At 44.8% G+C, this 27,451-nt stretch overlaps 1 protein-coding gene across 9 annotated transcripts in view; it reads left to right on the top strand.

The window, feature by feature from the left end:
• The window catches only part of sif (still life), a 1,536,257-nt gene that overhangs the window by 11,011 nt on the left and 1,497,795 nt on the right, over positions 1-27,451 (top strand). For all 9 annotated transcript variants that reach the window (XM_071677265.1, XM_071677235.1, XM_071677256.1 and 6 more), the window contains exon 3: positions 17,392-17,576. In XM_071677265.1, the coding sequence (XP_071533366.1) occupies positions 17,392-17,576 (185 nt within the window). The remainder of the gene's footprint in view (positions 1-17,391; positions 17,577-27,451) is intronic.

Here is a 27,451-nt window from a genome sequence, read left to right as displayed (position 1 = left end):
AAATTTCTGGGTAAACAGCACGGAAGTTCTTTGTCTTCGAATCCGCTGCCTATACCCTGTTCACTCAGATCAGATAGCTGGATGGACACAAAGCTTAGCTGGTATTGTTAGACACAAACAGGTGAAGGGTGTGTGTGTGTGTGTGCAGTAGGGAGTCACTTTGGTTACCAGATAACAATGACTGGCCGCCGCGGTAACCTCTCCGGCCAGAGGGTGGCCACCCTGCCTGCACTCGTCTGGCTGCTGTAATAGCCTAGCCTACTTTTGATTGCCATCTGTTGGTTTGATTATAGTTAGATCATAGAATTGCATTAATTAGAATGTATCTAAAATGTTTCTTGATATTTTGTGATTATCAGACGTAATTACTGCTGACTGAGACTTGAAAATCTGACAATTGTTGTCTCTTTCTCATCCGCCTCCTCTGTGAACGCCGTACCTTACCTGCTCACGACACCTGTCAAGTTTATTACATCATACTCTTAAAATCGGAAATAAAACAGCCATTAGTCTCTCTTAGTTTACTTTCCAAGCTAAATTTGAGTCCATATGGTAGTTAATATGCCATTCATAAAACAGAGAGAGAGAGAGAGAGAGAGAGAGAGAGAGAGAGAGAGAGAGAGAGAGAGAGAGCAAATATCATCATTGGGTGTCAGTACCGATTATCTTTCAAAGAATTTTCAGTTTTATAATGAAAGGTTTTCATATCATCATCGCACTGTTGTAAGAGGGTGTTAGATAAACATCTACTAACCTTTGAATAATGGGGAGCAAGTTGCAATGTCGGCAGACTCTGGCACGCGCCGCTCTAGTTTCCCGCCATTTCTTCATTCTCAAGTATTTCCTCATCCAGAAATAAAAGGAAATAAGAGTGGTATAACATTTCAGGAATATTAATATATTGATCTTGTATCTCCCGAAATATAATGACCAGTGCAAAACACATCGTGGCTAATAAATATGAAAATATCAAACTGCCGATCTGAAAGCGCATGTAATGCTCTGTGCCAGATATAAGCCCTTTGAACTGCTAATGTCGAATTTGCCTATTTTTTTGTTTGAGTCGTGTAAAATGAAGGCAAACACAAATGATTTACAACAAATTACTTAAACTGGCAAATAATGATTATCGACAGAGTAATGAAAACTCACAAACCAATATTTACTGCACAAGTCCATATAGTTGGCATATTGCACTGAGATAAAATACAACCTTATTGATTGAAAACACCTACATGCCCATATTTACTTGAAACGTCACCCTACGTTTTCTAAAACTTTATAATCAACTTTAATTTTCTTTGATGACCGTAAACTTTTTAAAAAGCTATTTTATACGTCTTTAGCTTCGGAAATGATTTCATATTTAACAGGCTGCTTATATTACAAGCAGTTTGCAAATATGAATATATGTATGTGATCAAACAAGAAGAGGTGTAGATTTACCACGCTCCTCAGTGTTGTATCACCCAGTCAGCACTCTTGATTCAAACGTTTCTAGACTCCAGTTATCAGATCTGAGTGAGCAGGGTGTTGCTGAGTGAAGGTCTGTACGGGTTGTATAATGACCTGTATGTAGGTAGAGTGCGGGGAGGGAGTGCATGTAGGTCGAGTGCGGGGAGGGAGTGCATGTAGGTAGAGTGCGGGGAGGGAGTGCATGTAGGTAGAGTGCATGTAGGTAGAGTGCGGGGAGGGAGTGCATGTAGGTAGAGTGCGGGGAGGGAGTGCATGTAGGTAGAGTGCGGGGAGGGAGTGCATGTAGGTAGAGTGCGGGGAGGGAGTGCTTCACTCGTGGACCAACATCTCTTGGACTTTATTATGTTTCAAACTTTAGTATAATGTCAAGCCTTCACAGTGTCATCACTCGGTGTTTTCCGTTCATCCACCACTATCAGCGATACTGCAGGAGTATACCAGTGCATCTTTTCGAACAAGTTTCTGGTTTAGTGTCTTGTTATTGTCTCTGGTTGTTCTGCCGTCACTACCGTCGCCCTCACTGTAGTTCAGACACATGATGGTTGTGATCAAGTCCTCCACGGTGGACAGATTTAAGACCCTTGGCCTCACGCTGCAACCCGGCCTTCGTGTTTTAGGTACAGTCTGTATTGCCCTCCTCTGGACCTTCTCTCTTAGTTCCTCTTTTTTTTTTTTTTTTTAACATTGGTAACGAAATCTAAGGAGGATATTCTACTTTTGGTCAAATATACGTTCGGTTGCTCGCTGAACATTTCCTTAATCAAATACTGAAATTTAGCTTTGATTTTTGTCAGAAGATAGAGTTCGTGTGACGCTGTGGTTATGTACATTGCCGACCCCCAAGTGCCTCTCTCACACGGACAGCAAATGTAGCTTATTCCCTGTTAGATTGTATTCATATCGAAGCCTTTTGTCAACTTCGCCCTATCTTCATTAAATGGTGTTATTCGATGATAGTTACCATGATGATGATAATGTTAATGATGATGAATATTAATTATATGAATTGATTGCAAACAACTGGCTGAAAATATGTGGAGGAAATACACACAATACATAGTGTGTGTGTGTGTGTGTGTGTGTGTGTGTTTGGCCGCAGTATAACCCTAGCGGACCATCAGACGTTGCTGGCCAGACGTTCGTGTGGCCTGCGGGACCGCCGCTTTATGAACGAGATTACGATACATTAAGAAGTTGCTTCGTGACCCCATTATCAGAGCCGCTCTCCTCCTCCTCCTCCGCCTCCTTCTTGCACACCTGCTTCATATGTCCTTTTCTTCTCCTCCTTTTGCTTTTATCGCGTCTTTCTAACATCTTACTTCCCCTTCCCTCCACTCCATCCTTCCTCCTCCTCCTCCTCATCTTCATGAGCATCATCATCATCGGTACCCTCTTGCAGGTTGAATTGTCCTCCTACCAGAGAACTGGTTGAATGATTGTCCTTCCAGAGAACTGGTTGATTGATTGTCCTTCCAGAGAACTGGTTGATTGATTGTCCTTCCAGAGAACTGGTTGATTGATTGTCCTTCCAGAGAACTGGTTGAGTGATTGTCCTTCCAGAGAACTGGTTGAGTGATTGTCCTTCCAGAGAACTGGTTGATTGATTGTCCTTCCAGAGAACTGGTTGAATGATTGTCCTTCCAGAGAACTGGTTGAATGATTGTCCTTCCAGAGAACTGGTTGATTGATTGTCCTTCCAGAGAACTGGTTGAATGATTGTCCTTCCAGAGAACTGGTTGATTGATTGTCCTTCCAGAGAACTGGTTGAATGATTGTCCTTCTTCCAGAGAACTGGTTGAATGTTTTTTTCCTTCTAGAGACCTGGTTTAGTTACTGTCTTTCCTCCAAAGAACTAGTTGAAAGATGACTCCATCCTCTACAGAACTGGCCAGAGTTAGCAATAACGTTTTCCTGTCATGAAAGTAATGATCACATGTGCCAAACCATCCGTGTTATAACATGGGTTGGTCATCGACTGCTGTGATATTATAGTTCAGGTAATGTTCTTGATGTTAAGCTTCTGACGTGGAGAGAACCAAGTCCGTGTGGTCAGGTGAGGAGACCAGACTGATGGTGGTGCTGACTGTACCTTGTTTCCATGCCTTTAGTATACCTCACGTCTGCTTCAGTGGCTGATTCCTTCCAGCACAGGTCGGTCGAGGACCAATCTACGCTGCTGCCTCTCAATTCAATCAGGCTATTTCAGGCTGCGGGCTGCAGGCCCATGCTACCCACTAGCTGGCCAGGAACACCCTGGAGGAATATATATATATATATATATATATATATATATATATATATATATATATATATATATATATATCCAGTGAGTGCGTAAAGTTTTATGTACCACTGTGTAAATTATATTTGAAGGTATGACAATAAAAATTTTCTAGACCCGGATATTTGCGTAGTGTTTTCCCGTCCTACTTGTGACATGTGTACGTATGATTGGTCATCATTGGCAAGGTTCACATGCCAGGCTCTCCAGCACGGAAGGGTTTCCTAGTGCAGGTTGGACGCCAGGCCCACCAGAATTTTTTTTTAACATGTGTCAATGTTGATATATTTGTATTGTGGAGGCCAGAGGACAGTCTGGGTGTACGCTGTCACTCCCAGGTATTATTCTGTATATGTCAGTCCTGGCCACCAGTCAGGCATCTTCCTCAGTTTAACAGTCCAGTGTTTCACTCCGTCTCGGAAAGGCTTTGGAAGATGTCATTCATGGCTGTGTTTCTCATTTCTGAAAGATGGTTAGCTGCAGCCCGTTGTCTTCTTCAAGATTATGTTTTGTTTTGAGGAGACAATGGTTGCTTCTGCGCTCTGAAGACATTGTGGCATGATTATTTGTGGTTATTTAATTTCCTCAATGTTGAAGGAGCGACACGTCCCTCTGTTGGGCATCACGTTATCAGTAGCCCATCGGAAGACTTGATATATTATCGGATGATAGACTTGCCTCATCTTGGGCAGAAGAAATGTTCCTACGTACTGCTTGATATAAAGGTTTTCTTCATCGTGGTCGTCTTCATGTACAGCAGGAGATGGTTACATCAGTCGGTTTGAGATGTTTAGTTTGTGTCTGGTTATAGTTATCTGTTGTATACTAGCGCTTTGTAAGTACAATAAGTAGGGCCTGTTAGACGCAACTTTTGGCAGGCACACTTAATAGGTGTTTATATATAATTTGTTTTAGACTTTATGCCTGACTACTGACCATCCTTCATTAAGTCATGTCATTAGGAACAAATTGCTTACATGTAGAATAACCGATTAGTGTTATCTTAACGGCTCATGTGGATCTTGAATCGTAAGACGGGCGACCTATGGAAGGTTGTTAAGACTTGAAAACTGTTAACCTTTCATGTTATGAAACCTTGACTTCTCTGCAAGCTAGTCACGTGAGAGACATTTTGTATTGTCGTTTAGTGGTTGAAGTATATTTATATTCCAACAAAATTTATCGTGACAGAGTTTCTAGATCATCAGTTTGTGTGATATACTCTTACTAATTAGTATTGTATTACAAAGTAATACAGATTCACAGAACATTATGTTATCAATCACTGTTCTTGTATCATATCAGAGTGATATCTTGCTTTTATACAAAAACTGATAAATGAATAAACATTGTTTACTGCACACTTCACATCAGGAGCATAGAAAAAAATGATCTTTCTCTGTATGACCGACAGTGATGGATCACAGTACACGCCTTTCTGTGTATGACAGAAATATAGACAGACACATTGATACAATACTAAGTATTTCCGCTTCAGAGCGTGGCAGAAGATGGTGTCACCAGACATGTTCCTCACCCATGCTCATACCTTTATCTGACCAAACGTCAGATGGACAAGTTTTTCGTATTATAGAAGTCACCAGTTTATCCTCGAACTCTCCTGGGTTCGTACTGATTTGCTATACAGTCGGCAGAAGAGGCTACATAAAGTGTCGTGCATGAGTTTCAGGGAGAAACCTTCTGGATTTCGTTTTCTCTCACCGGAGAGAGCCATCGATCTCCGTTCTCTGTGTTGAGCGTCCCGGCATTACACTATCAAGAAGTTGGGGGCGGCGACTTCCCTGAAAGTTTATTCAATCAGAGGATGCCACGGGAAATATTGGAGAGCAGGGAGTGGCAGCAGCCGGCCAGTTTATCTCCACGCTGCTTTTTATAGTACGAAGCTCAGGAGGAGGAGGAGGAGGAGGAGGAGCGGAGGAAGAGAAGAAATTGAGAGGGGAAGGAGTGAATAAACAGGTGTAGGGTTGGGAATTGCTTAGGACTAGATTTGGTCCAAAGGCGGGGCTTTGCGCGTACTGTTCACCGCAAGAAAAATGTAGAGTTACGAAGAACAGGTCGTGTGAGTGACGTGTCGTCACGTGTTTGTGGACTGAATGCCAACAGCCCAAGTGTGGATGAGGCAGCGAGAGAAGACAGCAACCTGGGCCATGTGAGGAGAGAGAGGGAGGATGAGAAGGTGAAGGAAATAATGGAGAAGGAGAGGAAGAGGAGGATATAATGTCCCGGAGACAGAAAATGTTGGAGGAAATTTACAGTAGGCCACGAAACAGATAGAAAAGGAGTACAGAGGTGAGGGAAAACAGAAACACTGAAGATTAACTTAAATCACAGACATAGTATGTCATACGATAGCCATTCGTGTGCTCTCGTTACTGCTTCCATCCTGGCGATCACAGTGTGTTGGTAAGCAAGCCAGACCTTACCCTTACTGAATCCTTCTCGAATGAGTTAAGGGCAGAACTCACAAACGTAATATTCTCTCTCTCTCTCTCTCTCTCTCTCTCTCTCTCTCTCTCTCTCTCTCTCTGGTACGTTCGTAATTCTGTATGATCTTCATTACCGTGTCCAGAGTGTCTGTGGTTCTGTTTGTATCGTTTGATGTTATCATAATCTTGCTTTTCAAGTGTGTAAATACCTGATTATACCTTTGAATGTGCGTACAAGGGTACATGCTTCATTACTAAAGATTATAGACACACCTGAATGGAATGAAATGACTGAAAACCTGGTGAATGTAGACACCATTCATAGATTTAAGATGTTGTATGAGAGATAATTTTCAGGAGATGGGGCCGCATGAGTGTACAACTCACTCCCCGTACAGTACCAGTAGGTAATTACACGCTTTCACTAACAGACATCATACACTCACTCACTGACACTAACACTCTAGAAACACACACACACACACACACACACCTTCCAATGTTGTGTGTTGGGCTTTACGGCCAGCGACCATGATAGCATAAGAACAGAGGCACGAACACCCCAGGCACATGAATACTTGCACTTGGGTTACAGCTGACGTCATTACAGAACGTAACTATATCTACATAGTAAAGTTTCTGTGTTAAGGTTTGAACTGGACAGACTAAGGCGATACAGATAACCATGTCAGTAGGCGTCCGTCGGTAGGTGGACGTTCAAGCCACAGCAGTGGGTCTACTGCCGCTGGCTGGGGTGCTGGTTCTCGTCAGTAGGAGTTGACCCGACATCGTGTTAACTATCATCGCTCTGTCATCATCCGTTCTGTCCACACATTCCTGGTGTGGAGGACGTGTATACAGAAGTGGGTCACCAAGCCCCAGCCTGGCAGACTCCTTGTAGTTGCACTGCGAAGTGGACGTGCTAGCACCCCTGGTGATGAGGGAGCGAACCTCAGCGTCATAGTCAATTGTATATGGGTAACACAGCCTGGTGTAGCTGGGTCAGACCGACGTGTTTCTGTGCTGAAACTGTCTGTACTCGACAATTTCGAAGACAGCTGAGAGTTATGTAGACTTACTGTCATGAAATTAGGTAAACTTAGGTAAGATAAGCTTGTATACATGGGGCAAGATAAGCTGGTCTACACGTGGTATACTTACAGTAATGGAGTTGTTGTGTGTGTGTGTGTGTGTGTGTGTGTGTGTGTGTGTGTGTGTGTTGTGTTATCTGCTAGCGGTAGGACTCGAGTGGTCGTGATGTGTGTATTGATCGAGGCAGTTCCCGGTATCAGCACACAGGTGAGGCCAGTATGAAGAGTTTGCCGATATTTCTCCAAACTCCATCGTCGCCATTTTGAACATTACAGGGCGAGATTTCTGCTGGATGTTTTCTTTCTGTTCCCTCGGTATTGTTGCCAGAATATTCTTGTAGATCGTCTTCGAAAGGGAATTGTATTCATTCATCACAACGTTTCTCTTCCCATGGAAGAACAATGGCAGTATCAGCTGCTCTCAAATTTGGGTACGTTTTTCTCCTGCGACCAACAAAAGATGAGTCATTTCTCACGGTTGGAAAGGTATATTTGCCCAGTGGCCGAGGCCCGCAGTGACGTCTTGTGAGAAATTATTGTAGAGAGGCGGAGTACCGCGCGAGTCTGATAGTGTCACGAGATACGTTGCCTTCGTGTTTGTGTATTTATAAATGTATATATGTAGTTTTGGTTTAAATAAATGTTTACCTATTTTTGTTACCTCGTCATACGCGCGGCGAGGGAGCTGTCGACTCTGGACGCCTCGCCTCGTAACCTTGGAGTGTGTGGTGCTGACTCGTCAGAGAGGGAGGGGATGTGCCTGTGGTAGGCAGCAGCCTGTACCACTGCTTCATTTATATAGACCCGGACGTCCAGTACCGTGTTGCTGTAGGAGTATCTTATGAGGTCCTCCCTCGTCTCTATGATGCCCATCCTGTTGCTCTCTCTCTTTACCTTGGCTGGTATGATTCTTTGCGTACGAGGTCGGTAAAGATAGATTCATTTCTCACATACGTTGTACATATTTCATTGAACGCTTCATCAGTCATAAACCTGAATGCTGCTCTGGAAATGCTATTAACATTCTTCCATCTGTGTCTGTCGACGGAAATATGTGTTGTATTAGTATCCCAAGATCCCCCATCACAGTTTGACTCCTCTAAACTCTTCGCAGCTCACCTGTAGTTCCTGATGGGTCGTCCTGATCCCTTGATATGTGTAGCTTTGTGTACAATCGTCATCCTACCTGTCTGGCCATCATCATCCCTTTGTGTTTTGCAGTGTTTGGCATGACCAGTCCCTGCCACTGGTTATGTATCATCTGCAGACATGCTAAAGTATGACCATACTCCCTGTAGTGGGTCAGTATGACCGCACTCCCTTTAGTGGGTCAGTATGACCGTACTCCCTGTAGTGGGTCAGTATGACCGTACTCGTGCAGTGGGTCAGTATGACCACACTCCCTGTAGTGGGTCAGTATGACCGTACTTCCTGTAATGGGTCAGTATGACCGTACTCCTGTAGTGGGTCAGTATGACCGTACTCCCTGTAGTGGGTCAGTATGACCGTACTCGTGCAGTGGGTCAGTATGACCACACTCCCTGTAGTGGGTCAGTATGACCGTACTCCCTGTAGTGGGTCAGTATGACCACACTCCCTGTAGTGGGTCAGTGTGACCGTACTCCCTGTAATGCGTCAGTTGACCGTACTCCCTGTAGTGGGTCAGTATGACCACACTCCCTGTAGTGGGTCAGTATGACCGTACTCCCTGTAGTGGGTCAGTGTGACCGTACTCCCTGTAATGCGTCAGTATGACCGAACTCCCTGTAGTGGGTCAGTATGACCGTACTCCCTGTAATGCGTCAGTATGACCGTACTCCCTGTAGTGGGTCAGTATGACCGTACTCACTGTAGTGGGTCAGTATGACCGTACTCACTGTAGTGGGTCAGTATGACCGTACTCACTGTAGTGGGTCAGTATGACCGAACTCCCTGTAGTGGGTCAGTATGACCGTACTCCCTGTAATGCGTCAGTATGACCGTACTCCCTGTAGTGGGTCAGTATGACCGTACTCCCTGTAGTGGGTCAGTATGACCGTACTCCCTGTAGTGGGTCAGTATGACCGTACTCCCTGTAATGCGTCAGTATGACCGTACTCACTGTAATGCGTCAGTATGACCGTACTCCCTGTAGTGGGTCAGTATGACCGTACTCCCTGTAGTGGGTCAGTATGACCGTACTCCCTGTAATGCGTCAGTATGACCGTACTCCCTGTAGTGGGTCAGTATGACCGTACTCCCTGTAATGCGTCAGTATGACCGTACTCCCTGTAGTGGGTCAGTATGACCGTACTCCCTGTAGTGGGTCAGTATGACCGTACTCCCTGTAGTGGGTCAGTATGACCGTACTCCCTGTAGTGGGTCAGTATGACCGTACTCCCTGTAGTGGGTCAGGAACATGACCCAAGAACGACACAGTTCTCAAGGACGATCCTTGTGGCACTCCGCGGGTGACTTTCCTAATGACCAGTATCCCTTATCATTATTTTTTTTTCATTCTTCCTTTTACATATCATTTACAGATCTTACAATCCGTCTTTGTACATTCCCAGTGACAGTAACTATGGTCTCTCATGTGTTCATGAACAGATGGTTGTGTAAAGATAGTTGTGTAAATGTGATTATAGTTTGTGTGTTACGGGAAGAGTTTTTTTTTTATCGCGTGTTGCCCCGTCTCTTACTTTATCTTCACAATTTGTGGATAAACACACACACACACACACACACACACACACACACACACACACACACACACACACACACCGAGCCTAAGCCTAGGTATACCTATTTATCGACCAGCCCCCGAGGGGAGGAACTTTTCTGTTATTTCTTTGTCCTTCTTTCAAGTGTTGTGACCAAATAGCATATTTATCTTTCAACGGGTTTGTCAACGTCCAAGAAGAACCAAAACACAAAAGTAGATTTCCATGTCGACTGCTATGTACATGGGAAATTTTGGGTCAAGTTTTATCCTCAGAATATTGGTAAATAGTTAGACTCGTTTATGAATGACTCACGATATGGCGTGGAATCCGACAACGTGACAATCCTTCCGTAGAGGGACCATGTGTGCAGCTACATGTGTGTGTGTGTGTGTTACTGCCCGGAGCTGTTCAAGGGAGGGTGTGCCACTGGCGATGGTGCGACCCTTGGGCTTGATGACCTGACCTTTGACTTCATCCCAGAGGGTCAGGTCAGAGGCTAAACCCATCCTATCCTAGAGTCGTGGTCTTGAATAGCCCTCAGGACGAGAAGGACATCATGGGGAAAAAAATATTATTTAGGGACGATTCTAAGATGGTAGGAAGAACTACTGATGTAGTATGCTGGTAATTTTAGGCATTACTCGTGCACTTAAAACTGCTCACTTAGATTTTAGGCATTACTCATGCATTTCAAACTGCTCACTTAATTTTAGTCGTACATAATTCATTCATTCAGTTTGGTGGGAAAGCAAGTTTGCTAAACATACCTTTCAAAAACTTGGCTTTTGATTATTAAAGGAAAATTCTCTGAGGTTATAAGGTTGTCGTGTGTACCAGATGGGACACAGGACCACATCACGTTGCTCACCCCGGGTTCCCTTGGTCCCCCAGGGGCTTGCGAGGTGTCACCAAAAACGAGACTGGATTTTAAGAGCCTGGGAGACGCGAGCGACGTGTGCAGGTCCGCGGCCCTGGCTCAGTGACGAGCTAACTTTTGTAAATAAGAAACGACAGGTGTCTAGTGATGGCCCGATCCTCTGTGTCAGCCAGGCTTTACACGGACATTGTAGGAGGGAAACTGTAAACACACACACACACACACACACACACACACACACAGGAACGCGCGCACACACACACACGAGCATACTTAGCCTGGTTCGTCTCACAGCCATTTCAATAGTCGTTCTTTATTGCCAGAAAAAAAGTACAATTTATAGATACACATATTTCCGTAATGTGTCCATAGGGGAGGAATGAAACAGATTTTCCCGATATTCATTATAGTAAAAACTTGCATAAATTTTGGAACTTGGGTAAAATGATTTATATTGCCTCTCCCCCTGGTGAGCTAGGTGGCCAGCCAGCAGTCAAGAATCATGGTAACATGTTCAGTAAACATGATGTAAACAACAGCGGAATGTTAATGATAGTGTCACACGAGGTGGTTGTCAGCACTTCCCACCCACCACCACCAGGGACACTGCCTCCTCAGTCAGGTGTGTGTGGTCATTACGTTAATTTTTTTTCTTGGTGAGGTTTTAAAGTGGGATGACAGTCTGTGGCTCTGCCAGCCGGATGCGAAGTGTCGCAACACAGTAAACTGCCTCGTTTTGTTGTTTGAATCGTTAATTAACTTGCCTTCCCTTGGTTGTTTGCTGATGGGAACTGTAGAGTGGTTGAGTATGATGAGGGAAGGTACAAAGGAGGATGTAAATTATGTTATCAGCGATAATCGTCGCACTCCCGCTGGATCACACCCAAGTGTAACACAGGACAGATCAGTATATTTGACAAATGTATTTATAAACTGCTGACGCCACGAGCCATATGAGTAAGTAATTGCTACACCAGCCACAACTTATCGTAGAAAAATGAATTCCTTTTTTCAGTATTATTTAAAAGGGAATGTGAATCACGGGCAGCCATTAAGACTCCCACATATATATATATATATTTCACTCGATATCCACGTGAACTTTAGCGTAAAAAATATTGGAAACCCACTTGTCTCTTTAAGATGGATGGATAGCTTGCCATCATGGGAAAGTAGCTCGGCTGTGTATTTACAACGCTGCTTTGAAGCACGTATGGTTTCCTCCTCACGTGCCGCTGAATTGCTTATCTGTTGTAGGTAAGTGTATTAAGCAGTGTTGTGTAGCTTTTAGCGTCGCTGGTCGCGGCAGCCTGTCTGCAGTCAATCCAGCTGTTCATCCACCCTTAGATGGTGGTCGATATAATGGGTACCTGGCTTAGGCTAGGGTTTATATATATATATATATATATATATATATATATATATATATATATATATATATATATATATATATATATATATATATATATGTATCCTGACACCTTAAACACAGCCTGCTGTGTCTAGAACGCAAGGCTTAACTCACCGGGATTGTGATAGATGTGAGCTTAATTTTTTCCGCTGGGCAAGGCAAGCCCCAGGCTTGCCCCAGGCACTGCAAGTTGTGTGTGCGCGTCGACCTGGGACCGGCCGACCCGACACTGACCTCGTCTCTGTACCGCATGATACAGCATACCAAAAATGTTGGGTAACCAAGGCACATAAACAGTTCCATCCCACATGGTTGACTATTGTACTAATTCATTCTTTGATATTCCCACACTTGGTCCACTTCCTTCGTTGTGTCTGTTATTTGTCACTTTCTCACTGAATGTTACATTTTGCAGTTTACTTGAGCCTTTGTGTGGGGAGCTGCCGTTGACGATGTCAGGTCTTGTGTGTTTCACCACTTGAACTCTTAACTGGTAACTTATGAATCATGACAGAAATTAACACTACATAACTTCCTTTAGCATTACAGTCTGATGTTGTACTCAGTGCTAGCTAAGCAGTATCCACACTTGGTAAATCTCTCTGGAATGAGGCGTCGGGAGACCACTTGCCATGATGACTCCTAAAGCAAAGCAACGAAGACCGCGTTGTTGTGACGCCTCGACTCTCTTCCTGTATTGTAACAGCTCGCCTGTACTCAGACTAAATTCGTTTTATTCGTTATCAGATTATTAAAGTAAGTTGTTAAATTCCAAATATAATACCAAGCACTGAGGGTTAACCATACGAAACTTCGTGTTAAGTAGGACACACTGGACGACCATGTTTATCTTCTCCATCCTCACTCTGGCTTGGTTCCGAACAAAAACAATTGTATTTACACAAGGAGTGACTGAGGTCAGCCTAATGTTTACACACACACACACACACACACACACACACACACACACACACACTCACTCCTGATCCTAGTCTTCCAGCCTATTATATGTATTTTTTTTTCATACTTGATCGACATTTCCCGCGTTAGAGAGGCGGCGCCAGGAACAGGCGAAGAAAGACCGCATCCACTCACATCCGTTCTCTAGCTGTCATGTGTAATGCACCGAAACCACAGCTCCCTATCAACAACCAGGCCCCACAGACCTTACCATGGTTTACCCCGGGCGCTTCACATGTCCTGGTTCAGCCCGCTGACAGCACGTCGACCCCAGTATACCAAATAGCTCCTGTTCACTCTATTCCGTTTACGCCTTTCACCCTTCTGCATGTTCAGGCCCCGATCGTTCAAAATCTTTTTTCCTTCATCCTTCCATCTCCAATTTGGTCTCCCCTTTCTCCTTGTACCCCCAACTTCTGACATATATATCCTCTTTGTCAACCTTTCCTCACTCATTCTCTCCATATATCCGAACCATTTCATCACACCCTCTTCAGTTCTCTTAACCATACACTTTTTATTACCACTTTTCTCTCTTACCTTTTCATTACTCGATCAAACCACCTTACACCACAAATTGTCTTCACACATTTCTTTTCCAACTCATCCACCCTCCTCCGCATAGCAGTATCTATAACCTATGCCTCGCATCCATATAACGCAGTTAGGGCTGATATTCCTTCAAACATATCCATTTTCGCCCTCCCAGACAACATTCTTTCCACACATTCTTCAGTGCTCCCTGAACCTTCGCCCCCTCACCCGCCCTCTGACTCGCTTCCACTTCCATGGTTCCATTCGCTGCCATCTTCTCTGAGGTGTCTAAAACACTTCACATCCACCAATTTTTCTCCATTCAGTTCACACCCCAATGAACCTGCCACTCAAACCTGCTACACCTAATACCTTTGCTTTTATTTACAGTTACTCTCATGTTTTTCCTTTCACACACTCGTCACCAACTTCAGCAGTTTCGCTGTCAAATCTGCCGCCAGTGCTGTATCATCAGCGAATAACAACTGATCCACTTCCTAGTCCCTTTCGGCTACATGATCGCCCCTCTCACCAAGACTGGCATTTACTTCCCTCACCACCCCATCTCTAATCGTTTGGACTCGATTCACATTTATCCATAGAAGGCAGCCATAGATAATGAAAATATACTTAGCTCAAAGATTGCAAGGAAAACGACAGAATGTCACGAACATTATTTCCATTTGAAACTGAAAAGAAGAAAACATATAATAGCATAATTTTCCGAACGGTGAAGCATTTGGGAGTGGCTGGCTGTACCACGGGTGCCGACTGTGGTGGTGGGGTTGGTATAGTAACGTCTGCAGCAGGTACCGGCTGTGGCGGTGTGATTGGTACTATCAAGCCACCGCCCGTTAGCTCCTGCTGGGGTCAAAAAATGGAAGGGGTGATGATCGGGTTGTCCGATCATTATATTACTGTAGTTATACCGTGGCTGCGCTGCCGTACTGATGCTGACAACACCAAGATTGACACCTGGCCGGAGGGGTCCTAGTCTCTCTCTCTCTCTCTCTCTCTCTCTCTCTCTCTCTCTCTCTCTCTCTCTCTCTCTCTCTCTCTCTCTCTCTCTAGCTGTGAGTGTCTCAGGCTCCTAGTGTGTAGCCCTCCTTCTCCTCCTCCCCGCCGCCGCCGCCGGTCCTCTCCCGCCATCATCCGTCTTCGTCCATGTCTGTCTCAGGTCCCGGCCAAGCGCCATGCAGGCCCTCGCGGCTGCTGGCTCCGGCATTCCCCGCCCTCATTAATCTCATTAGCTTTTGTGGCTCCTCTGGTGGTGCAGGTCCTCCCTCCTCACTCACTGTACGCTATATTCCCTGCATCTCCATATATTCATGCTACCCATAGTATTTGCTGTCTCCTTTATCTCTATGTTCATTCGCATATGGTTGTACTAACCACGTCTCTCTCTCTCTCTCTCTCTCTCTCTCTCTCTCTCTCTCTCTCTCTCTCTCTCTCTCTCTCTCTCTCACTGATTTTGAGCGTCTTTCTCGGGTTTTCAAGGTCTGAAAATTCATTAAGAAGTTTGATCTGTATATCACATTACTACAGTTGGTTCATTCTTAGATTGTTATCTTTGTTTGATTTTCGTCTGGTGAGGGCCTCTAGGTCGTATTGGTTTATCATGGTCTCATGAGGGGCCCCTTGGTCGTAGTGTTGTATCATGGTCTCATGAGGGGCCCATAGTTGTCCTGTTGTATCTTGATCTTAAGAGGGCCCCTTGGTTGTAGTGTTGTATCATCGTGTCATGAGGGCCCCATAGTAACTGAAAGACTAGAGGGTTGTTATTCATGGTTAGACGTAAAGCACATGAATACTTTCTGGTAGTTGAAGAAAATGGTTATATATATATATATATATATATATATATATATATATATATATATATATATATATATATATATATATATAGATAGATAGATATTGAGCTAAGTAGTAATACGTTGCTTTGCATTTCACTTTTTCATATTTTTTTTCGACATTTTATGTATGGGTCTTGCTGACACCAGCCGTGACCTGACCCCAGTCATGGTTTTTCCCACTTTTATTATGCTTCTTAACAAGGTCATAATACTGGCCCCGGGTCTGGCAGTGTACAGCCAGCCTCAGTCATGGTTAACCCCCGTTGGTGACATCTTGAGTTGCCTCACCGTCTTAACCCTTCGTCCTGCCTCCTGCTGCTCGTAAATGACCTCTCGGTTACTTGGGTCTTTCCCCTCCTTCTCAATCTTATTTTTTTTTAAGGTTTGGATCTCTGTATTTAAAATCACACTAACCGAGAAAACGTCAACTGAATGGCATAGGCCAGCGGTGAGTCTGTGGTCGTCAACACCTTTAGAATTAACCCATGAGGACACTAGCCACACATGAGGAGGTCTCACACTTTTTAACTCGGTCGGTTAAGGTGAGCCTCTAATGCCCTCTTCGTCACCTGATCTTCCGGTGAAGCCTGACTCCACACACCCAGTGTCAACTGCATCCTGGATAACTTTTTGCCCCTTGTGAAATCCTTTGATGGTCACCCTGAATTCTTTCGTAAACACCCGCCAGCTATATATCGGTCAGGTCAACCCAAGACGAGCTTCGTTCCTTACTCCCTTGTGTGTTGACCGTAGATGTACAAACCTTAACGCTGGCAACATGTTGCCTCTGGTCGTTCAGGATCACCGGCTGAGCGTATACGATCTCCGTAGTGTGTATGTGTGGTCAGCCTCGCCTGGCAGACGGGTACAGGTCGTCTCGTCCGATGTGGGGAGTCACACTGTAACTTAACAGTTTATACTTGAGATGCAAATCATGTCATGTTTTACTGAACACAGTTGTTTTCCTGGGGCATCTAATGAATTAGATGGCATCAGACCAATGCCTCGAGTTGTGAATTAGCGAGAGTAATGCCGTTTATGATCAGTTTTAGCCGAGAATTGAATTTGCCTCATAACCTGGAGACAATTCCATCTTCGGACAAGGGGCTGAATACGTATGTGTTTGATGTCTTCAAAATGATCCACCTGTTCTCATTTAACAGCCATTGTATATTGTTCCATTATAGGGTACACAGAGTTTTTTAACATTTTATGTCTTACCTGCCTCTGTTCATTTCATCACGGAGCCCTGAGTGGTATTTCATTTATTCTATATTAACTTCATCATGATGTGTTGTGTGACCTCTGACTAATTTCCTTTATTTTGATGACGTCCTTGCTATCTTAACACCACACTGATACTTTTATCTGATTACTACAGCCTGGGATGACTTTAACTCATGATGACTTAGTAACCTTGTGGTTACTAGGTTGACCTTAGATAATGTTACACTGATGACCTCCCCTGTATAACCTACAGTGGAGGCTGCCACCCCTGGCTGACCATTCTATACAACTGATTAATTATCTTGTGATCCTAACCAGTTTTTTTTTTTTTTTTGGGGGGGGGGTTGATTGAGGCGGTAACCCCTGGTGTATGACCTCGTCACCTGCCTCCCTCACCAGACTAACCACCCTCTTGTTATGTCGTTCAGTAGACTGTGGTTGGGGGAGGCGGTAACCATACCTAACCTCGCCTCTGACCTTCCTAGCTAGCAGGTAGTAACGAACGTCGTCTTGTGTGGTGTTGCAGGTTATGGGCGGAGGTGTTCCACGTGTCGTCCTCAGGGTCGGGGACGGTCAAGTGGCAGCAGGTGTCAGAGGACCTGGTCCCCGTCAACATCACCTGCATCCAGGACACTCCAGAGTGCGTCTTCCACATCACAGCTTACAACTCCCAGGTTGATAAGATCCTGGACGTCCGGCTTATCCAGCCAGGTGAGTCTTCGCTCTGTGTGTGTTAGAGAGAGAGAGAGAGAGAGAGAGAGAGAGAGAGAGAGAGAGAGAGAGAGAGAGAGAGAGAGAGGATGAATATAAGGATGAATACTGCAACAGGAGAATGTGGAAAGGTAAGTGGGGAGATTTACCTGTTGTTGTATACATAAATGTTCAGGACTGGTAAGTTAGCGGATGAATAATGAGGTGAATTGATGGGATGAGGGATTGGAAACCTGACTGAATGGACGAGTGGATATGGATCAGTGCACTGGATTCATGAATTATAATGGTTAGATGTGCATACGTAGGAGCTGATATGACTGGGCCATGAGCCTCTCCTGTTGTCCTTCGTATGTTGCAGTAATCTCACTGTGGCATGTCCGGTTTCGTTACGTCCCGCTTCGTCAGGATCGACTGACTGTCAGCTCGGTTCCTGCCGTGCGATGCTCTCCTGTTTAAAGCCGTTGCTGTTGTCAGACGCAGAGAAGACGGCATTTGGGTAGACGACCGGGAAAGAGTTCAGCCGTTCTTGAGCAGACCTGCTGGAGTTGTGAGAACGATGGATAGAGAGGCATGTCAGCAGCACCAGACCTGAGAAAACATGACGTTCGAAATAGAATGGCCTCAGGCGGTGCTCCGACGTCCTCAGCTGAGTGACGCACTCGCCTCAACTGAAGGACGTGCTCCTTCTGAGCTGAGTGACACGCTTGCCTCAGGTGGATGACCTCCTCGTTGGATGACGCATTCTCAGCGGCAGGATGACGCTCTTTCCTCACCTGGAAAACGCACTTTCCTCAAATGACGATCTTTGTTAAGCTGAGTGACGCGCTCTCCTGAGCTGATGACGCGCTCATCTCAGCCCTCCACAGCAGGATGACGTGTTCTCCGTGATTCCTCAGGTATAAGTGACGTGCTTTTCTCAGCTGGGTGACGACCCCCCGGTCTGTTACCCCCCTGAACTGCGAACGCAAGACTGTGACATGAGCCCCAACCCTGGACTGCCCCTCAGTGTTTGTACATCTTCCCACGTTGCGAGACCCACAGCCTCATAAAGCATTGCTCCGTGTGCTGTACCAAGGGCCACTGATCATGGCGGAGGGAGGAGCCGTTCTTGTGTAACCGCCACCACACGATACGTCATCAGTGCAATTAACATGTTATGTTTACTGCCAACATTACAGTATCATCATTGATTTCCGTCGTAATGCATGAAGAGTCGGTATTATCCTTACCAAATCTCAATTATTTCTCTCCCCCTCCCCTCCCCCTCAAGCGATCATGCGTTGCTCTCCCAACACTTCCGGGTTGCCAAGCGGCTGCGGGACTGACTGTGGGGACTGAAACGTCCCTGAACTGGCACTCGAGGTGGGGAAATGAAAGTGAAGGAACAAAAACGAACTAATCCAACTTCACACGTCATCCTGGTCTTCCATGTCACTGGGATATATTCTAGTGCAAGGCTGCAGGTGGTGCACGAGTGCCCTGGGAGTACGGCCGTGCACGGCACTGGAGGTCATCGTGTGCGTAGATCTAAGTCGTGCAGCCGGACACCAACCATTTTCAACACTGCCCAGTGTGACGTTGTTACTAGGTCAGGCTTGGGGTCGTCTGGACAAAACCTTCCACTGTAGAGGTCGTTCTGAGCGGATTTCTAACACGGCCGGCCGCATGCAGGGCACGTTCACCGCCACACTCACGCCCTTAAGCCCAGCCTCGGTGTCTCCTACGTGGGAATAGAATTTCCTCACACCGGCCTGCAGTTCCGGCTGGCGTGTCCACAAGCCCCACCACTGACCCAGGTGCTTCCTAAGACCTGTGATCCCTTATTTCCCTTCAGTTCATGCCCTCCTGACATGACTTTGTACATCACTCTTTATCCCTCAGGGCTGGGTGACACGAGCCCGCATACACACACACACACACACACACACACACACACACACACACACACACACACACACACACACACTACATAAGGCCAAAATTATAAGATGCTCGTCAAGTTTCGTCACCGCTCCTGAAGAAGCCCATAGAGGTGTTAGGGAAGTTCCAGAGGAGGGCAGTGAAGATGGTGCCTGAACTAATACGTTCCACAGCTGTCCACCAAGGAGGAGAGAGAAGCGAGGGGGTGACCTGAACAGCCTTATAGTTCCTAAATCAACGGTATGACGCTCACAGTCAACAGTTCTTCAACAGGTGCAATGCTATTTGGAGTTTCCTGCGACCATGGTCAGAAGCCACGTAGTCGAGGAATTGCAATCCGAGAAACTGTAATGCGTGTTGGGTCACGGTGAAACAAGAATCCTTGATGAGAATATTATCTATTTGGCAATAAGCTGCACGAATCTGTGTGTGAGTGACGTGGGAGTCTGCATCATTCCTAACCTGTCACCAGAGTCCTATATCAGGAGAACGAGTTGAGGCCTAATGTCTGATGGCAAATATTAGAATTTCATTCATGTTTATGGATAAGTAAATATTCGGCAGGATGTCCACGTCTTACATAAAGTTAAAACCAGAGCATTTCCTCACGTTTGGTCGTGCACTTAATAGAAGCACAGAAAGCTAAGAGGGAAGGTCCATCAGAGGGCGACGAAGGTTATACCAGAGATGAGAGAGAGGAGGTCGTGGACTCCCGTGGTGTAGCGTTTAGCGTTCCTGACCGTGACGCATTCACGGGCCGACCAGGGTCGAGCACGTAGGTTCGAATCCTGGTTTAGGCAGTCGGTCCACAGTTAACCCAGCTGTTTATCTACCCATAAGGGTGAGTCGATAAAATGGGTACCTGTCTCCGGCTAGGATATGTATATATATATATATATATATATATATATATATATATATATATATATATATATCCCTGGGGATAGGGGATTAAGAGTACTTCCCACGTATTCCCTGCGTGTCGTAGAAGGCGACTAAAAGGGGAGGGAGCGGGGGGCTGGAAATCCTCCCCTCTCGTTTTTTTTTTTTTTTTTTTTTAATTTTCCAAAAGAAGGAACAGAGAATTGGGCCAGGTGAGGGTATTCCCTCAAAGGCCCAGTCCTCTGTTCTTAACGCTACCTCGCTAATGCGGGAAATGGCGAATAGTTTGAAAGAAAAGAAATATATATATATGTATATATATATATATATATATATATATATATATATATATATGTATATGTATATATATTTATTTATTTATTTATTTATTTATTTTTGTTATACTTTGTCGTTGTCTCCCGCGTTAGCGAGGCAGCGCAAGGAAATAGACGAAAGAATGGCCCAACCCACCCACATACACATGTATATACATAAACTCCCACACACTCACATAACCATACCTACATATTTCAGTGTATACATACATTTACATACACGGACATACACACATGTACATATACATGCTGCCTTCATCCACTCTCGCCGCCACCCCGTTGCCTGTGACGTCTCAGCTGACAAAAAAAAAAAGTAGAATTGATTCACATCATGGAAGAGAGAGGACTGAGGATGACGCGATCAGAACCTTAAAGATTTTAAACCAGATTGTTAAACATAGACAGTGAACAGTTCTTTGATGTAGGAATATACCAGCCAGAAGGCATAGCATGAAATTAAGAACCTTGAGAGAAAAACTATGAAGAAGTACTTTTATAGTATACGAGTTGTGGATAAGTGGAATGAGGAAAGAGAGGGCATAATTAATGCAGACATCTTACATACATTTAATAAGATGTATGATCGTAGAAATTGTTCAAGAGAATAAGCCTCACGAGTGTAAAACTCACTCCCTGTACAGTACAAATGGGTAGTTACAAATAGGTATTTGCTTACACATACGTGGACACCTCCCTTCTGGAGCCGTACACATAGATGGTACCACAATGCATGTCGCAGGGCGCAGGCGGATCACAACGCCTGGTACATACACACATACACATACACACATTACTCTACCTCATCTTCACACATAGCAGCGCTGATATTGGGAATATCATATACGATACATCAGTTGGAAAAAGTGATCATGTAACACAGGAGTTTGATTTATGTGGTACACGAGAGGACATAAAAAGAGCAACAATGAAACCTGACTCAAAGAGGAAATATAATGGTGGAAATTATAAGAATTTACTGATTTTTATGGTAACATAAATTGGGAAGTTGATATCAGAAGCCAGGACCCAGGACATTGTGGTGGAAGGTTCTGTCCAGGAACCGGGACACTGTGGTGAAAGGTAGAGGGAGGGAGTAGGAACATGGGTCCATTTAACCTCGAACACAAGAGCGAAGGGAGAAAATGGAAATACGGTTCATTAAAAGATGTCAAGAAGCGAAGAAGCTCAAGGACGTAGTATGAGAGAAGATACAAACGGAACACCAGCCAGCCAACATTTGAGAGGAATAAGAGAGCAGGAAGCGGCTGTTGGAGGATACGAACGGAGGAACGAAGAAATTTTGGGAGCTATATTGTGGATAAGGTAGGAGGCCATCCAAAACTTTCTCACGGATATATTAGGAGAAAATTACCTGTGAATGAACAGCTATTAAGATTCTGAGGCAAGAGTTTTAGTGGAAAATGTGAAAATCTACGTTGAACTGAATGACGAGTTCAGTTGTTTTCACAATGGAAGACACTGTAGCCCCAGCACTGGTGAGATACAATGGGAAAGATGTTTTGGAAGACACTGAAATAGAAAGATCAGTAGAGTAGTAAAAGGCTCATGGTCCTGATGAAGTACCTTATATGTGCTAAGGATGTTTGCCGATACACTTGACAGACCACTTTGGGTTAAGATATCGATGGAAAAGGATGCAGTTCCAGTAGAAAGGAAGTTGGCGAAATTCGTACCTTTTTATAAGAGAGGAGACCTTGGGATGCACCGAACTACAGACCGGTCTCTTGACGAACGTGTCTCTTCAGTACTGGGAAAGATGACCACAGAGCGAGTGGATGACTTCTTGCAAAGAGAAATTACTCAAGCGAGATAGGGCAGGCTTTAATGTAAAGGAAGTCATTTTTAACAAACATTTTAGATTTCCACGAAAGAGTGAGCTCTGTTTTAAGACAGAAAGGTGGGTTGATTGTATGTGGACTGCTAAAACGAATTTGACACAGTACCACGAAGGAGGCTGGTAAAGAAGTTGGATCTCCGTGTAGTAATAAGGAGGAGACTCCGTCAATGAATAGAATATAATCTTACTGGAAGGGAACAAAGGCCACATGTGTGGGGTAACGTTCTCGAAATGGCTTGTGGTCACCAGTGGCGTGCCGTAGGGTTCTGTCCTGGGACCTGTGCCCCTCTTAATCTACATGAATAACTTTCCACAAGGGCTAGACTCGTACATGAACATGTTTGCGGATGATGTTAAGGTCGTGAGGGAAGTAAAAAGCGAGAAGCATTGCTTCAGTTTAAATGGGGACCGAGGCACACTCTAGTCTGCGACATGGTTGATGAAATTCAGCTTGAGTAAATGTAAAGTACTGAGTATGGGACACAGTGGAGGAAGGCCTCAAGACGAATGTTAATAACAGGAAAAACACTGCCGGAATCTATTTCTGAGAAGGACTCGAGACAAGACATGGTCCCTTACTTGTCGCCAGAGTTCTGTTTTTGGAGAATTGTTAAATGAGACAAAACGTTCGCTGGTAATTATTACAACCACAATTCAGATGTACGGATGAGGAAGCAGATACTCTGCAAGCTGATCACATCCTACATAAGGCCATAACTAGAATATTCTTCTCGGGTTTGGTCATCGAAAGAAGCACGAAGCACTCATTATGAACGTCCAGAGGAGAGCATCAAAGAATTAGGAACGCTTGAGGTTTCGGGAAAGGCAAGAGGTCGTCGGTTTCTTATCATGGAAGAGAGAGGAGTGAGGGGTGATGTGATCACACCCTTTATAAGTTTTAAGCCAGCTTGATGACGCCGACCACGAACAGTTCCTCGAGAGATGCAGGGTTAGAACATCCAGAGCACATAACATGAAATTGATAAAGTCGTTAAAATAGAAATAATTTATTAGTGTGAGCGGTGGATGAATGGAATAGGTTGAATTATGAGGGTGTGAACGTGGGCAGCTAACAGAAGTTTAAACTGTGGTATGCAAGAGAAAGTTCAAGAGATGGGGCTCTCCACGTATGTAAAGCTCCCCCTCCGTTCAGTAAAAATAGGTAAACACGCACACCCTTTCATGTGGAGATTAATACGTTGTGCCGTGTAAGCTGCAGGTGTTGCAGATGTGTGGCATTTTACGTTATCAAACAGTCTCCCAGCACACCGTGCAGCGCTACGTATACTCCAGCTGTTCCCTGAACATTTTTCCCAACCATTATTCCTGCTGGAAAAATCTGGGCTTTGCTCCTCCTCCCCTGGTGAAATCCTCCCTCCACATTCCCACTTTTAATTCTTCCCATTTTCACCATCTTTGTCATCACCAAACTCTAGTTTCTTTTTTAATCTTTTCGATGTATTTGTAGTTGATAATTATGGTTGGTGTTGGCAGTGAAGGGTGTGTGGCTTGCACGAAGGAGGAGGACGTCCACTGGGCATCAAGTGCCTTTATCAACCCTTTGACACAAAGGCACAACTAAGTCCACCTCCTTTAATGTGGCGGTTGTTCCTCACGCCCTCACTTTCATCCGCTTTTCTTTGCTCTTCTGGAGATTTTTTACCCTTGGAACATTTTACATTTATTCTGTATATATTTTTGTTTCATTATTAACTAACAGTTCTACATAACGGGTTGCGCGTCACATTTCCCCTCTGAGGAACAGGAAAGTTAACATACACTGTGGGTTTCACTGACGAAAGTCTTACTGCTTTTCGACACTGTGTCTTGTGGACACTCGACACCTTGAGCCGTTCATCAACATTAACGTAGTTCAGAAGTTTATATACTCAGTGTCATTAGTGTAAGGCGGATGCATGTGTATGGATGTGTATGGAGATGACAGTGACGGGAAGCTGGGGGGCTTCAGTAAACATGAATAGTCTCTTGAAAAGGAGAGTCGACGACACAGCTGGTGACGTAGGCTCAAGGTCTTCGTACACAGCTGGTGACGTAGGCTCAGGGTCTTCATACACAGCTGGTGACGCAGGCTCAGGGTCTTCGTCCACAGCTGGTGACGTAGGCTCAGGGTCTTCATACACAGCTGGTGACGGAGGCTCAGGGTCTTCATACACAGCTGGCGACGGAGGCTCAGGGTCATCGTACACAGCTGGTGACGCAGGCTCAGGGTCTTCGTACACAGCTGGAGTTGTTGTCGACCCCCTGAGCACAGTGATGCGACCTCGTATAGGATTGACCAGGTCTCTGAACCTGATAATGGGGTCAGCCGGGTCATGGACCAGGTCAGCACTCCGCAAGGTCATGCTTTCTTTTCTCATGGGGTTGATCTTCAGCTGTTCACGTTTGAGGGTGTGGGGTAGTGCCACTCGCTGTGGGTGCTGGACCCACTGGCTCAGCACTGCCGCCATGTTCCTTGTCCCGTCCCTGTAATCCGGTATTGTCCTCATATCTCCGCTTAAGCGCACCACCAAAAATAGCCCTTAACACCCTCGCTTTGTCTGCCTGCCCCACGACAAACCACATTTTATTTCCTGATATTTTCGGCTTATTCTTAGCGAGCTTTTCTGGTGTCAGTCCTCCCACACCCGCCTGCCTGACACACACGGGGTTCGCGTGGTACAGAGTCGGTGTTTATTGTTGTATCTCGAAGTTGAAAGTTAGATTGTTGTGTTTATCTAGACACACACACACACACACACACACACACACACACACACACACACACACACTGTCAGCTGTGTGGACAGTAGCGTGAAAGCATCATTCAAAAACACTTGCCAAGGTTAGGTGTTGGTATGAAGAGGATGAGGTTAATGGACATCTCGTATGCGTGGCAGTAGAGACGAGGTGGTGCCAAGCTGAGTGACCGGTGGAGGGAAGGTCGTGTGAGGTAAGGGTCATCGCTGCCACCTCAGATAGTGGGGATCAGAGTTCACATGTGAGGTGGTAATAAGCTGTGAGATATCTGACACAGTTTGAGGTCTCAAGCAGGATGTTTGTGTGGTAGGCGACTGTGACGAGGTGTTTCTCGTGAGAAAATGCTGTAAAGGTAGTTCAGGTGATTGTTAACGAACATGCAGAACAGTCACAAGAATTGAAGACGTTAGACATGTTATTGGTTTTAACTGAAGATATGAATAGTTAAGAGAAGGAATACTTGATGGAACGAAAACTTTAGTAAAAAAATTTATCAAACGAAAACGAGAAATGTAAATAAATAATTGACAGAAGAAACTTGATTGAATGAGCTTTCGATTTATCATTGTTCTGTTTGGGACAAAGAGAAAGACAGGAACTTGAGCCGAGAGAAGTATTCATTGAAGATATATTAACAGGTGAGGGAGCGAGTTAGGGTGTAGGAGAGGTGCAGATTATAATACTGGGGTCACTAGAGGAGGGTCTGGGCCTGATGAAGGATCAAGCTCTAGAGGAAGTGGATCAAGTAAGTTTATAATGGTCAGTTGATGCCATGCTACCAGGCTGGAACATGTGGTCTGGGTCACGTGTGTCATTGTGTGTGAGTCACGAGGTCAGAGAGAAACACGATGACTGAGACCAGGAGTTTGTCGAACTAACACCTGAAACGGAAATATGGACATATGTATGAGGGAAAGAATGCATGCAGAAGGGGAACTTGAAAAGGCCCCAAGCGAAAACCTGTTCAGATTATTTTGATTTTCCGAGATTTCAGCGCACGCACTCTGCAGAGAGCCTCACTTGGCTGGCTGTGAAGCATTATAATGTTCTTTAGAAGGCTGGATAGTCCTTGAAAAGTAGGTAAGGCAGACGAGAAAAGTTCTTAAGAAAACGAAAATCTTTTTACAAGAGAATCGAAAGGAAATTTTGTCCTTTGGTGAAGGGAATGTAAAAGTAATGGCCCGGAGAGCGATGAAAACAGTGTACATCATGGCAGACAACGTGAATATCAACACCGGAGAGTTTGTTGAGAGTGTCAAGATTAACTCTGGTATTTTATGCATGAAAAACAAACTTAGGAAGAGAACGGTTCTTGGTACGGTGTTTGCTGAATATTGCCTCATAATTAAGGAGAGAGAAAGATCCGTTGGAGTGGCTGGCCCAGCATTGTTAAGCATGACAGTTATAAATTAAAAAGAAATCAAGAGAAAAAAAAAAGTCCATTCAAGCAATGCAGAAAAGGAATTGGGGGAAAAATAGTTGATTACATACACTGTTCGTGTACAGCCAGCGAGAGACGGAAGCAGAGCCTGGGTTGAATTATAATGGATACATTGAGGGCACAGATCGAGGGCATCAGCAGCCTGCAGAACTTGCCTCCAGAGAGCTATGTAATTGAGGCACTGTTATCATGTGAGCCTCCAGAGAGCTATGTAATTGAGGCACTGTTATCATGTGAGCCTCCAGAGAGCTATGTAATTGAGGCACTGTTATCATGTGAAGAGACACCGGGAAGAAAAGACATTTTACACTGGGGAGGGAACACTTAGGTTTGAGAGCGTTAACAAGGATGTATCCTTTGTCAACACATGGCTCGAGGAAGCAGAGGGAGGCAGGCAATAACAGTAAGAAGCATTGTTTGGTTTTTGAACTATTCTTTCCGAAGCGCGGCATGTGGCACAAGATAAAAGTGACCCAGAATAAGCTTGGTTGATATTTCGCTTCGACTCCACGACTTACAAAATTGGCGTCACATTGACTGGTTGTAGATGATTCTCTCTGAATTAGCTATATGTTTTCTAAGTTTTACCACACTTAAATGTGCGAGTTTCTGATATCTTCTACCAACACGAACATCCTGGAAATGACCCATTGTTCTGTTGTTGTTGTTGTTTGAATTC

This window comes from Panulirus ornatus, chromosome 2, assembly GCF_036320965.1.
Source record: "Panulirus ornatus isolate Po-2019 chromosome 2, ASM3632096v1, whole genome shotgun sequence".
In the NCBI taxonomy this organism is placed as follows: domain Eukaryota; kingdom Metazoa; phylum Arthropoda; class Malacostraca; order Decapoda; family Palinuridae; genus Panulirus; species Panulirus ornatus.
The sequence above is the reverse complement of the archived record's forward strand: the minus strand, read 5'-3'. Positions and strand labels throughout refer to the sequence as shown.